This window comes from Cherax quadricarinatus, unplaced genomic scaffold, assembly GCF_038502225.1.
Source record: "Cherax quadricarinatus isolate ZL_2023a unplaced genomic scaffold, ASM3850222v1 Contig3574, whole genome shotgun sequence".
NCBI classification, from domain to species: domain Eukaryota; kingdom Metazoa; phylum Arthropoda; class Malacostraca; order Decapoda; family Parastacidae; genus Cherax; species Cherax quadricarinatus.
Genome location: NW_027198600.1, coordinates 23,844 through 38,071, shown reverse-complemented (window position 1 = coordinate 38,071; position 14,228 = coordinate 23,844). Strand labels below are relative to the sequence as shown.

Here is a 14,228-nt window from a genome sequence, read left to right as displayed (position 1 = left end):
AATTTCTCCTCCTATTCTGTGTGCCTTAACTTTCCTCAATAGCCTCTGGTGTGGAACTCTATTGAAAGCCTTACTGAAGTCCATGTACATAATATCATATTCATTACCATGATCTACCTCCTAAACATCTTAGTAAAAAAAGTTAGTAAACTCGTAAGAAAGGAACGCCCCTTTGTAAAACCGTGTTGAGAATCATTAATCAATCTGTGCCTGTCAAGATGGCTACGAATTGTTTCGGCAATTATTGATTCCATATATTTTCCCACTATGGAGGTAAGGCTTATTGGTCTATATAGTTCGAAGCCAAGGACCTGTCACCTGCCTTGTAAATAGGTATTACATTTGCCATTTTCCACTTATCAGGCACTATGCCAGTTTGTAGTGATGTGTTAAAAAGATTAGCCAAATGTATGCTAAGTTCCTCTTTACATTCCTTTAACACCCTTGCAAACAGTTCATCAGGGCCTGGGGATTTGTTAGGTTTTAGTTTCTCTATTTGTCTGAGGACCATGTCACTAGTTACTGCAATCGTGCGTAGTTTATTATCCTGTTCTACATAATCTATTATTTCAGGAATATCGTTAATATTTTCCTGGGTGAAAACTGAGAGGAAGTAGGTATTGATGATTTCACACATATCCTTATCACACATTATAGCTAGTTCAACATATTATAGCTTGTTCAACATATTATAGTTTGTTCAACATATAAGAGCTTGTTAAAAAATTATAGCTAATCCAACATGTACCTTGTTTAACATATTACAGCTTGTTCAACATATTATAGCTTGCTCAACATATTATAGCTTGTTCAACATATTATAGCTTTTCCAACATATTATAGTTTGTTTAACATATTATAGCTTGTTCAACAAATCAGAGCTTGTTCAAAATAACACAGCTTGTTCTATATATTATAGCTTGTTCAACATATTATAGATTGTTCAACATATTATAGGTTGTTCAACGTATTATAGCTTGCTGAAAGTGAATCAGTATGTGGAATATGCCATAATTTGTAGATGGATATATTTATATTAAAAGTACTATAGGTTGAGAAAGGTACTATAGCTTGTGAAATGCACTATAGCTTGTGAAATGTCCTATAGCTTGTGAAATGCACTATAGCTTGAAAATTAAATATTGGTTATTGAAGGGATTATAACTTGGTGTTAATTTAATTTGTTAAAGTTATTATATCCTGTAGAAGATATTATAGCTTGTGGAAGGTATTATAACTTGTGGAAGGTATTATGGCTAGGGGAAGGTATTACATCTTGTTCAAGGTATAATAGCTTGCAAAAGGTATTATTTCTTGTGGAAGGTATTATAACTTGTAGAAGGTATTATAACTTGTAGAAGGTATTAAATCTTGTGGAAGGTATTATATCTTGTGGATGGTATTATATCTTGTGGAAGGTATTATATCTTGTTGTAGGTATTATAACTTGTGAAAGGTATTATAGCTTGTGGAAGGTATTACAACTTGTGAATGGTATTATTGCTTGTGGAAGGTATTATATCTTGTGGATGGTATTATATCTTGTGGATGGTATTATATCTTGTGGATGCTATTATATCTTGTGGATGGTATTATATCTTGTGGATGGTATTATTTCTTGTTGTAGGTATTATAACTTGTGAAAGGTATTATAGCTTGTGGAAGGTATTATAGCTTGTGGAATGTATTATAGCTTGGGGGAGGTCTAATAACTAGTGGAAGGTATTATAGCTTGAGGAAGGTATTATATCTTTTGGAAGGTATTATAGCTTGTGGAAGGTATTATAGCTTGTGGAAGGAATTATAGCTTGTGGAAGGTATTATATCTTTTGGAAGGTGTTATATCTTGTGGAAGGTATTATAGCTTGTGGAAGGTATTATATCTTTTCGAAGGTGTTATATCTTGTGGAAGGTATTATAGCTTGTGGAAAGTATTATAGTTTGTGGAAGCTAATATACTTAGTGGAAGGTATTACAGCTTGTGGAGGTATTATAGCTTGTGGATGGTAATATAACGTGTGGAAGGTATTATAGTTTGTTGAAGGCTTTATATCATTTGTAAGGTATTATAGCTTGTGGAAGGTATTATATCTTGAGGAAGGTATTGTAGCTTGTGGAAGGTATTATAGCTTGTGGAAGGTATTATATCTTGTGGAAGGTATTGTATCCTGAGGAAGGTATTATAGCTTGTGGAAGGTATTATATCTTGTGGAAGGTATTGTAGCTTGTGGAAGGTATTATAGCTTGTGGAAGGTATTATATCTTGAGGAAGGCATTGTAGCTTGTGGAAGGTATTATAGCTTGTGGAAGGTATTGTAGCTTGTGGAAGGTATTGTAGCTTGTGGAAGGTATTATAGCTTGAGGAAGGTATTATATCTTGTGGAAGGTATTGTATCCTGAGGAAGGTATTATAGCTTGTGGAAGGTATTGTAGCTTGTGGAAGGTATTGTAGCTTGTGGAAGGTATTGTAGCTTGTGGAAGGTATTGCAGCTTGTGGAAGGTATTATAGCTTGTGGAAGGTATTATAGCTTGTGGAAGGTATTGTGTCCTGAGGAAGGTATTATAGCTTGTGGAAGGTATTGTAGCTTGTGGAAGGTATTGTAGCTTGTGGATGGTATTATAGCTTGTGGAAGGTATTATAGCTTGTGGAAGGTATTGTATCCTGAGGAAGGTATTATAGCTTGTGGAAGGTATTGTAGCTTTTGGAGGGTATTATATCTTGTGGAATGTATTATAGCTTGTGGAAGGTATTATAGCTTGTGGAAGGTAATGTATCTTTTGGAAGGTATTATAGCTTATGGAAGGTATTATATCTTGTGGAAGGTTTTATATCTTGTGGAAGGTATTATAGCTTGTGGAAGGTATTATAGCTTGTGGAAGGTATTATATCTTGTGGAAGGTATTATAGCTTGTGGAAGGTATTATAGCTTGTGGAAGGTATTATATCTTGTGGAAGATATTATAGTTGTGGAAGGTATTATAGCTTGTGGAAGGTATTATAGCTTGTGGAAGGTATTATATCTTGTGGAAGGTATTATATCTTGTGGAAGGTATTATAGCTTGTGGAAGGTATTATATCTTGTCGAAGGTATTATATCTTGTGGAAGGTATTATAGCTTGTGGAAGGTCTTATAGCTTGTGGAAGGTATTATATCTTGTGGAAGATATTATAGTTGTGGAAGGTCTTATAGCTTGTGGAAGGTATTATAGCTTGTGGAAGGTATTATATCTTGTGGAAGATATTATAGTTGTGGAAGGTATTATAGCTTGTGGAAGGTATTATATCTTGTGGAAGGTATTATAGCTTGTGGAAGGTATTATATCTTGTGGAAGGTATTATAGCTTGTGGAAGGTATTATAGCTTGTGGAAGGTATTATAGCTTGTGGAAGGTATTATATCTTGTGGAAGGTATTATATCTTGTGGAAGACATTATAGCTTGTGGAAGGTATCATATCTTGTGGAAGGTATTATAGCTTGTGGAAGGTATTATATCTTGGGGAAGGTATTATAGCTTGTGGAAGGTCTTATAGCTTGTGGAAGGTATTATATCTTGTGGAAGATATTATAGTTGTGGAAGGTATTATAGCTTGTGGAAGGTATTATAGTTTGTGGAAGGTATTATATCTTGTGGAAGATATTATAGTTGTGGAAGGTATTATAGCTTGTGGAAGGTATTATAGTTTGTGGAAGGTATTATATCTTGTGGAAGATATTATAGTTGTGGAAGGTATTATAGCTTGTGGAAGGTGTTATAGTTTGTGGAAGGTATTATAGCTTATGGAAGGTATTATAGCTTGTGGAAGGTGTTATAGCTTGTGGAAGGTATTATAACTTGTGCAAGTTGTTATAGCTTGTGGAAGGTATTATAGCTTATGGAAGGTATTATAGCTTGTGGAAGGTATTATATCTTGTGGAAGGTATTATAACTTGTGCAAGTTGTTATAGCTTGTGGAAGGTATTATAGCTTATGGAAGGTATTATAGCTTGTGGAAGGTGTTATAGCTTGTGGAAGGTATTATAGCTTGTGGAAGGTGTTATAGCTTGTGGAAGGTATTATAACTTGTGGAAGGTATTATAGCTTGTGGAAGGTATTATAACTTTTGGAAGGTGTTATATCTTGTGGAAGGTATTATATCTTGTGGAAGGTATTATAGCTTGTGGAAGGTGTTATAGTTTGTGGAAGTTATTATAGCTTGTGGAAGGATTTGTATCTTGTGGAAGGTATTATATCTTGTGGAAGGTATTATAGCTTGTGGAAGGTATTATATCTTTTGTATGGTATTATATCTTGTGGAAGGTATTATAAATTGTGGAAGGTGTTATAGCTTGTGGAAGGTATTATAGCTTGTGGAAGGTATTATAGCTTGTGGAAGGTGTTATCGCTTGTGGAAGGTATTATAGCTTGTGGAAGGTGTTATAGCTTGTGGAAGGTATTATAGCTTGTGGAAGGTATTATAGCTTGTGGAAGGTATTATAGCTTGTGGAAGGTATTATAGCTTGTGGAAGGTATTATAGCTTGTGGAAGGTATTATAACTTGTGGAAGGTGTTATATCTTGTGGAAGGTATTATAGCTTGTGGAAGGTATTATAGCTTGTGGAAGGTATTATAGCTTGAACAGTTCAGTTTAGCTTTGTGAAGGTAATTTGTCTTACATAAATTACTAAATCAATCAATAAAAGGTTTATTACACCATAAAGATTCAGTATAAATAAACACTAAACATTACAGAAACATTCCTGAATAAAAAAACACTAATTATTACATAAACATTCCAGTATAAACAAACTAAATATTACATAAACATTCCAGTATAAACAAACACTAAATATTACATAAACATTCCAGTATAAACAAACACTAAATATTACATAAACATTCCAGTATAAACAAACACTAAATATTACATAAACATTCCAGTATAAACAAACACTAAATATTACATAAACATTCCAGTATAAACAAACACTAAATATTACATAAACATTCCAGTATAAACAAACACTAAATATTACATAAACATTCCAGTATAAACAAACACTAAATATTACATAAACATTCCAGTATAAACAAACACTAAATATTACATAAACATTCCAGTATAAACAAACACTAAATATTACATAAAATAAACATAACCGAAATAATAAACCAGAAACTAAATGTTTACACAAATATAATGTAAACTTAAGTGTTAGTTACACCTACTTAAGTGTTAGTGTCACCTACTTAAATGTTAGTGACGCCTACTTAAGTGTTAGTCGCAACTACTTATGTTAGTAACAAACACCTAAGTGTTAGTAACAACTACTTAAGTGTTAGTAACAACTATTGAAGTGTTAGTAACAACTACTTAAGTGTAAGTAACAACTACTTAAGTGTTAGCAACAACTACTTATGTGTTAGTAACAACTATTTAAGTGTTAGCAACAGCTTCCTAAGTGTTAGTAACAACTACTTAAGGGTTAGTAACAACTACTTAAGTGTTAGTAACAAATATTTAAGTGTTAGTAACAACTACTTAACAACTAATTAAGTGTTAGTAACAACTACTTAAGTGTTAGTAAGAACTATTTAAGTGTTAGTAACAACTACTTAAGGGTTAGTAACAACTACTTAAGTGTTAGTAACAAATATTTAAGTGTTAGTAACAAATACTTAACAACTAATTAAGTGTTAGTAACAACTACTTAAGTGTTAGTAAGAACTATTTAAGTGTTAGTAATAACTACTTAAGTGTTAATAACAACTATTTAAGTGTTAGTAACAACTACTTAATTAAGTGTTAGTAACAACTATTAAGTGTTAGTAACAACTACTTAAGTGTTAGTAACAACTACTTAATTAAGTGTTAGTAACAACTACTTAAGTGTTAGTAACAACTACTTAATTATACCTCTTGTTGGTTCATGTTTTTCTAGCAACTTATTCTAGATTTATTATATTCAAATTATTAAAGAAAATAATGCAGAATATATTATTGAAAATCTGGAAGAGGAAAAATAATATTCAAGTTTTACAAGTGAAAGATAAAACAATACAGAGTTGTTATTAATCAATTATTTAAATAACTAACATTAATAAAGTGACGTTAACTTTGAACATTAACCCATTACCAAGACGTACAACATTATGACCACTATTATTAATGGATAACAACCCATTACCAAGACGTACACCATTATGACCACTATTACTAATGGATAACAACCCATTACCAAGACTTACACCATAATGACAAATATTATTAATGGATAACAACCCATTACCAAGATGAACACTATTATGACCACTATAATTAATGTACAACAACCCATTACCAAGACGTACACCATTATGACCACTATTATTAGTGGATAACAAGCCTTTACCAAGACATACACCATTATGACCACTATTATTAGTGGATAACAAGCCATTACCAAGACGTACACCATTATGACCACTAATATTAATGGATAAGAACCCATTACCAAGACATACACCATTATGACCACTATTATTAATGGATAACAAGCCATTACCAAGACGTACACCATTATGACCACTATTATTAGTGGATAACAACCCATTACCAAGACGTACACCATTATGACCACTATTATTAGTGGATAACAACCCATTACCAAGACGTACGCCATTATGACCACTATTATTGGTGGATAACAACCCATTACCAAGACGTACACCATTATGACCACTATTATTAATGGATAACAACCCATTACCAAGACGTACACCATTATGACCACTATTATTAATGGATAACAACCCATTACCAAGACGTACACCATTATGACCACTATTATTAATGGATAACAACCCATTACCAAGACGTACACCATTATGACCACTATTATTAATGGATAACAACCCATTACCAAGACGTACACCATTATGACCACTATTATTAATGGATAACAACCAAAAATTTCGAATAATTTCAAGAGACAAAATTATTAATGACAAAAGTACTAAACTAAAAGTTTTATTAGTAATCCAGAGTTGCAAGTCATAAAGCAATATTTTTGGAACAAAAAAAACAATAGTGTATCAAAATTATTTTTAATAAAATTTCTGAAAAGCATAAGTAAATAATTTTAATTAAAATTTCTAAAAATCATAAGTAAATTTTGCACAGAATATTTACAGATTCATTTCCAAATCTTTATTGTTCATCAGTTATTTTTCTCGAAATGACCTAAATATTCAAACTATTGTAATAAAGTTGGTAGAATTACCTACAATATGTAAAGTAAAAGGACACAAGATAAACTAATGTGACATTTTATTGTGGCAACGTTTCGCTCTCCAGGAGCTTTGTCAAGCCGATACAAACAGTATATGGACACAGAAGGTATATAAAGGCTCACTCTGAGCCTTTATATGTTCGTTCTAACAAATATTACTCACATTATTAGGTCAATAATTTTCATGAAATGCCATATATTGAACTATATTATTGCCAGACCTCTGGCAAGACAGTGATGGAGTGAGTGATGATAAAATTATTTCTTTTTTTGAGTCACTTTGCTTCAGTGAGAAACAATTGTGTTAAAAAATACATATATTTTAATTTATTGTTGTTAATTTGAAACATTAAATAACTAATTTTTTTGTAAAACAATTAAATAATTTTTGTAAATGTTTATTGTAATCAAGTAGAAGAAAAATAACATTACAAACACAGTTTAATTTATTCTAAAAAAATTGTTCCCAAATTCCATTTCCATACAGACAATTTCTTTAATTACATCATCAATATATAATATCAGCAACAATGGAGGGAGGATGTTCTCATAGTCTTTCACTCTTTCACATTTCCCTTTTTGCTCCATTGATAATGTTCTTGGTCTACATAGACATCTCAGTGCACCACGCACCTGTTTCCCTTCTTCCAGTATGTGGCTCTACTCGTCTTTCATACACCCACATGTTGACGAGTCCACTCCCAAATATCTGAAGTGTCATCAATGTCATTAGCATAAAACAACAGTTTCAACTCCTATTTTGTGTTAGATTCTTTATCATCCAATCCCACACTTCTCCCAAACATCCCTTCTTTCATTTATAACCCATCTATAAATATACTAAACTATGCTTTTACTGGGAAATAATTTATCTCTCTTTCTCTCCTGCATATCCTAACCTGGGCTTCACTATCCCTTTGTTACTTTCAGTAACCTACCACCTATTCTATACACTTGCAGCAGGTGCCTCTTTGCTTCCTTATCCACCCTATCATTTTCATGTCCGTAATTGCAACGAGAACATCTTTTCCGTTATCTAAATAATGATAAGTTACAATGTAAACACTTGGTCTACACATCCACTACCCTGTACATCTGCGATCTTGCTCTCCGTTTTATCATTAATTCATTCAATAATACCTTTATCAAACATCTTACCAGATATACTCCTCAGACTTATTCTCCAATAATTCTTATCCTCTCTTTTGTTTCCTTTTGTTTTATACAAAGGAACTATGGACACTCTCTGTCAGTCCCTAGGTGCCTTCCTTTCTTTCACACATTTAATAAATAAAAGCACCAACCCCTGCAAAACTATATCCCTACCTTCTTTAACATTTTTGTCTTGTTCTCATCAATACCAGCTTATCTACCACCTTTAATTTTACCAAAAGTCTCAAGCATTTTACCAACACTCACATCTGGCTCTTCCTAACTCTCCAAAGATCTTATTATTTCCTGGTCAATGCATGAAATCACAGCTTCAGTCTTCATCAACATTTATGTTCTACACAAAATTCCCTCCATCTTCCTGATGCATCTATCTCGCTATCTAAAAGCTCTCTTCTTCTGTTCTGAACAGTCAAATTCATTCATTCTCTAGGGTTTCCCTACTTGTCACTCAAATTTTTTTTATTTTTCTCAGCAAAATTTGTTGACAGCAAATTTAGTATGTCCTAATTTTTCACTTATGTTTATTGCTTCTCAAAAATTAGAATTAACAATAATTAACCATCAATAATAATACAATTATTTAATAATAATGAAACAATAATAGTAATATTAGTTTCCTGTAACTATGCATTCGCAAACATTTGCTTTTGAAAAGGATCTTGAATTCTGCAGTAATTTTTATCTGAAAATATTCTTACTTAGATAACCATTATTTTTTGTCTCTCATGAAATTAATTTAATAAGTATAGCAGATGATGGTGATTTACCTTATTAAGGAAACCCTTTCAGAATCCCTGGTATCCGTCTTTTGTTTTTCAGGATTATTGAATTTTCTTCTCCATATGCCTAACAATTTCCGGAGCGCCTTCACCGATCTTGGGTTTTTCACAGTCTCCACCAAAGTAAGCATTAACTTTGGCTGGAACAAGACTATGAGCACCAGTTGTTGGATCAACTATCTCCTGACACATTTCTTGGAAAACACACTTCACCAATGTCAATAAGTCTTTTCCTTGATACTCTTCCTCGTTATTTCGCTTCTTCTCTAGAAACCTTAAGAATGAATTTTTAAGGCAAAATCCAGCTGGAATTGGGATTTTCCAATAACGGGAGTCCCACCAGCAATATTTAATCTTTACATCACTGGGCATCCAAGGTTCTGCCTTCATGCAAGAGAGGAGACTCTTGGCAGTGAGAAACACTTTGCGTTCCTGATGATCCAGGTGTTGTAACACCTCCACCTCAGTGGCTGCGAAGCTACATCTCCAGGATCCATCTTCAGTGTTGCTGAGGTGGATCACTGTTGATGTGTCTGGTGTAAGAAAAGGTCTGCTTATCTTCTCGAGCCAATGCACAGCCACTACTGGCACAATGTCAACACCAATCAACAACAATGGGTACTTATGTCCCTGCCAAGCTAGTGACAGTGCCACACCCACCTGTGTCCTGGTCAGACCAGGTGGCACTAGACTTAATCTTTTGTTAACCAAAGTGTATTTTTTGAGACAGTCCTTTACACACTCATAAAACTTGTTTACAAATTTGCTACCGCCGAAATGACTGTGTTTTGGTTCCACTCTTAATTTGTGTCCACTGGCAAAGGTCTCTTCCTCTGTTTGTTCTATAATGTTAAATTCGATGTTTGAAAAATTGTTGAGAACAATATTTACATCGTACTCATCAGGGCAATACAACCTTGTGGAATCTGCAGAACTTCCAAGCAATATGAGATCTCCCTCGTAAGTTTTATCTGGAATTTTTTGTATAATATTCTGAAGTTCTTTCATTACTGCATCTTTAACTTCTAGTGCTTCACCTCTGGTATAATCAACAGTTACTTCTTCTACGTCTTCTACTATTTCTTTTAAATCATTCTGGTTGAGAAGATTCATAGTAGCTTCTGATGAATTATTCATATGTTCAGTTTTAATGTTAGTAGACTGATTGTTTTTCTTGTACATTTTCATGTATTGACGGAAATTTTCGCGAACATCTTTTGGAGAAGTACCAGCCCTGCAAGAAGGTTTATTCTCAGTATGATATCTTTCTAAATGTTTATAAACATTGTGATGGCCGAACATTGCAGACAAGTGGGAAGGTGTTTGATTATATCTGTCAGGCTTCAAGGGTTGGGCGCCAAGGTTTAAAAGAAGAAGAACACAGCTAGACTTTCCATGAGAGGCAGCCTCGTGGAGAGCAGTGGTGTCACTAATATTATCTACTAGTGTGTCTACAGCAAGTCCACCTATCTCTACCAGGAGGTAAATAAGCTGTTGTAGCCCCTTTCTTGAGGCCACCAGGAGTGTTTGGTCTCCTATATTTAACACCAGTGTTTCCTCATCTTGGGTAAAAGGTTTCGTCTTGTTGAACAGAAGCTCCTGAACCTTCAAAAACTCCTGCACCAGTTGTTTATCACTGGGGGATTTCATCTTCTCCAATAAGTCTTCTAGTTGGTGTCTTTCCTTGAAATAAATGGTCTGAAAAGTGTCAGTTTGTTAAAAATACATTAACATATATACATTTTAATTTAGTAAAACAGAAGAAACAATAAATATGTTAATCAACATTTTAAAATATGTATTACAGATTCACCAAGTTTTAAAATTCATGATTGTTTTAAATCATCAGAGAGTTTTTTTCACTACAGTAGATTTGACACAATACTCTTAAGACAAAAAATAAATTTCTCTTAGAATTTTTAAATATTTTTATTAAATTTTAATATTTTATATGTACATATTTTGATATAATGATATTATAGTTAAATCTTTTTACCAAACTAATGTCATTAATGCTGTACACAACTTATTTATGACCATCAAGAAAAACTTTATCTTTAAAATATATATGAAAATAAACTGTATATAAACACTAAGAGACAAACACTTCTCTTTGTATAAAACCTTGAACATATTTTGGAAAAGTTTTATCTACTATTTTTCAGTAACAGGTGATGCCAAATTTTATTACCGGAGTTGAATTTTATTGTAATGTGACCTGGAATAAATCTTGAACATTATGGATATTTTCAAGTGACTGAGTTTATCATCACAGTATTTGTTGAGATTAAAGACTTGTGCAACACTGACCTTCTCAAGTGTCTGGCAGAGCTCTGTATGTACTTCACTTATTATGTTTTCATGCTTCTCCCATAACATTACGTCTTCTTTCTTCTTCCATAACATTCCTCGTTCCCTTCTTTCGAAACAACTGGTCTGAAAAGTGTCAATTTGTTAAAAATACATTAAAACTATATATATTTTTATTATCTTTATTTAAACAGAACAAACAAACAATATTTTTCATAGCCAAATATCTTAAAATATATATTATTCATTGAACAAGTTTTCAAAATTCGAGATTATTTAAAATCATCCGAGAGTTTTTGTCACAACAGTAGAGTTGACTCACACAATACTTTTAAGTCAAAATATAAATGTCTTTAATTTTTTTTTAATTTTAATTCATTATATCAATATATTTTGATATAATGATATTTTGCCTATTTTTTTTTCTAAACCAATGCAATTAAGGCTGCACACAACTTATTTATGACCAGTCAAGAAAAAAACTTTCCCTAAAATGTATATGAATGAACACTGAGAGACATATACGTATCTCTCATTGCATAAAACCTTGAACATATTTTTATATTTTTTCATCTATTACCGTACATTAATAGGTGATACCTAAGTTTATTACCTGTGTTCAAGTTTTTTTTGTAACGTGACCTGGAATAAATCATGAACATTATGTACTTTTTCAAGTGACTGAGTTTATCATCACAGTATTTGTGAAGAATAAAGACTTGTGCAACACTGACCTTCTCAAGTGTCTTGCAGAGCTTTGTATTCATCACACTTGTGGGTAGTTGACCACTGTTGTCCGGGATATACAGAGAACCTCCCATGTCCTTGATTATGTGCTCAGCTAGGTCCCAGTGTCCAGCTTCCAGCGCAGCATGCACAGGAGTCATGCCACACTTGGTACATAAGGAGGACTGAGCTCCAGCCTGGTAGAGGAAGCTGCATGTCAAGGTACACTTGGCACCAGCAGCCTGAACCATGAGCTCAGTTAGCATCTCCACAGACATACCAGGTGACCAGCGGACCATCCAGGGAGTGTCACCTTGTAAGGTCACTATGAGACCTTTAACACCACCTCTTAAGGTGGATACAATATTATTATCTACACCTTTGCTAGTTGTTGGGAGATTATTAATTTGACCAAGTTCATACTGCAGTACATGAAGGAACACCTGTAAATATTTGTATAAATTAAAGTCAGTGGTAAGAAAGACTTCTAATATATTTTCTTAATTAACCCATTGATAAAATGCTGATAATCTACACAATGATCAGTGTCTCTCACATGAATGAACAAAATACTGCATTATTGTTCAGTAGTTATTACGTATTAATGTTTAAAATTAAAGAAAAATGTGATTTATATTAATGGGACTTATCGCTGTGCAAGAACGTTATCAATTATGACGAATATTCACTGCAAAACCTCACCAGAAAAAATATATTCTTAATTATTTTTAATTAATTTTTACCTACCATATTGTTTATTTAATAACGTTTTCTTACCCCAGTGATGAGAACCATTCTTACATCACTGATGAGAACCATTCTTACATCACTGATGAGAACCATTCTTACATCACTGATGAGAACCATTCTTACATCACTGATGAGAACCATTCTTACATCACTGATGAGAACCATTCTTACATCACTGATGAGAACCATTCTTACATCACTGATGAGAAACATTCTTACATCACTGATGAGAACCATTCTTACATCACTGATGAGAACCATTCTTACATCACTGATGAGAAACATTCTTACATCACTGATGAGAAACATTCTTACATCACTGATGAGAAACATTCTTACATCACTGATGAGAAACATTCTTACATCACTGATGAGAAACATTCTTACATCACTGATGAGAAACATTCTTACACCACTGATGAGAAACATTCTTACATCACTGATGAGAAACATTCTTACATCACTGATGAGAAACATTCTTACATCACTGATGAGAAACATTCTTACATCACTGATGAGAAACATTCTTACATCACTGATGAGAAACATTCTTACATCACTGATGAGAACCATTCTTACATCACTGATGAGAAACATTCTTACATCACTGATGAGAAATATTCTCACATCACTTATGAGAAACATTCTTACACAATTGATGAGAAGCATTCTTACATCACTGATGAGAAACATTCCAATGATGAGAAACATTCTTATACCACTGATGAGAAATATTCTTACATCACTGGTGAGAAACATTCTCTTACCGCTCATTAGAAATATTCATACATCACCGATGAGAAACATTCTTACATCACTGATGAGAAATATTCTCACATCACTTATGAGAAACATTCTTACATCACTGGTGAGAAACATTCTCTCACATCACTGGTGAGAAACATTCTTACATTGTCACACACTGGTGAGAAACATTCTTATACCACTGATGAGAAATATTCTTACACAACTGATGAGAAACATTCTTATACCACTGATGAGAAATATTCTTACATCACTGATGAGAAACATTCTCACACCACTGGTGAGAAACATTCTCACACCACTGGAGAGAAATATTCTCACACCACTGGTGAGAAATATTTTCACATCAATGGTGAGAAACATTCTCACACCATTGGTGAGAAACATTTTCACACCACTGCTGAGAAACATTCTCACACAAGTGGTGAGAAACATTCTCACACCACTGGTGAGAAACATTCTCACACCACTTGTG

The 14,228-nt window shown here is 33.1% G+C and overlaps 1 protein-coding gene across 2 annotated transcripts; it reads right to left on the bottom strand.

Annotated features, from left to right (window-relative positions):
* Nucleotides 1–7,632: 7,632 nt before the first annotated feature.
* On the bottom strand, nt 7,633–13,175 carry LOC138852051 (uncharacterized). 2 transcript variants are annotated; one of them, XR_011391545.1, is made up of 4 exons: nt 12,247–13,175; nt 11,513–11,638; nt 9,191–10,900; nt 7,633–7,959 (listed from the first exon to the last, which is right to left on the bottom strand). XR_011391545.1 is itself a non-coding variant. In XM_070081668.1 (3 exons), the coding sequence occupies exons 1-3, from the start codon at nt 12,535–12,537 to the stop codon at nt 9,245–9,247; spliced, it is 2,073 nt and encodes a 690-aa protein (XP_069937769.1). In that variant the 5' UTR covers nt 12,538–13,175; the 3' UTR covers nt 7,633–9,244. The 2 variants fall into 2 exon arrangements, 1 of the variants encoding a protein (XP_069937769.1); XM_070081668.1 differs by having other exon boundaries at nt 7,633–10,900.
* Nucleotides 13,176–14,228: the final 1,053 nt, after the last annotated feature.

Excerpts from the sequence above, each read along its gene's own strand:
- LOC138852051 (XM_070081668.1), bottom strand. The coding sequence starts at position 12,537 with ATGGTCCGCTGGTCACCTGGTATGTCTGTGGAGATGCTAACTGAGCTC. Across the intron at positions 11,639-12,246 it reads TCTGCAAGACACTTGAGAAG|ACCAGTTGTTTCGAAAGAAG; the intron begins GTCAGTGTTGCA and ends GACACTTTTCAG. Across the intron at positions 10,901-11,512 it reads TCTGCCAGACACTTGAGAAG|ACCATTTATTTCAAGGAAAG; the intron begins GTCAGTGTTGCA and ends GACACTTTTCAG.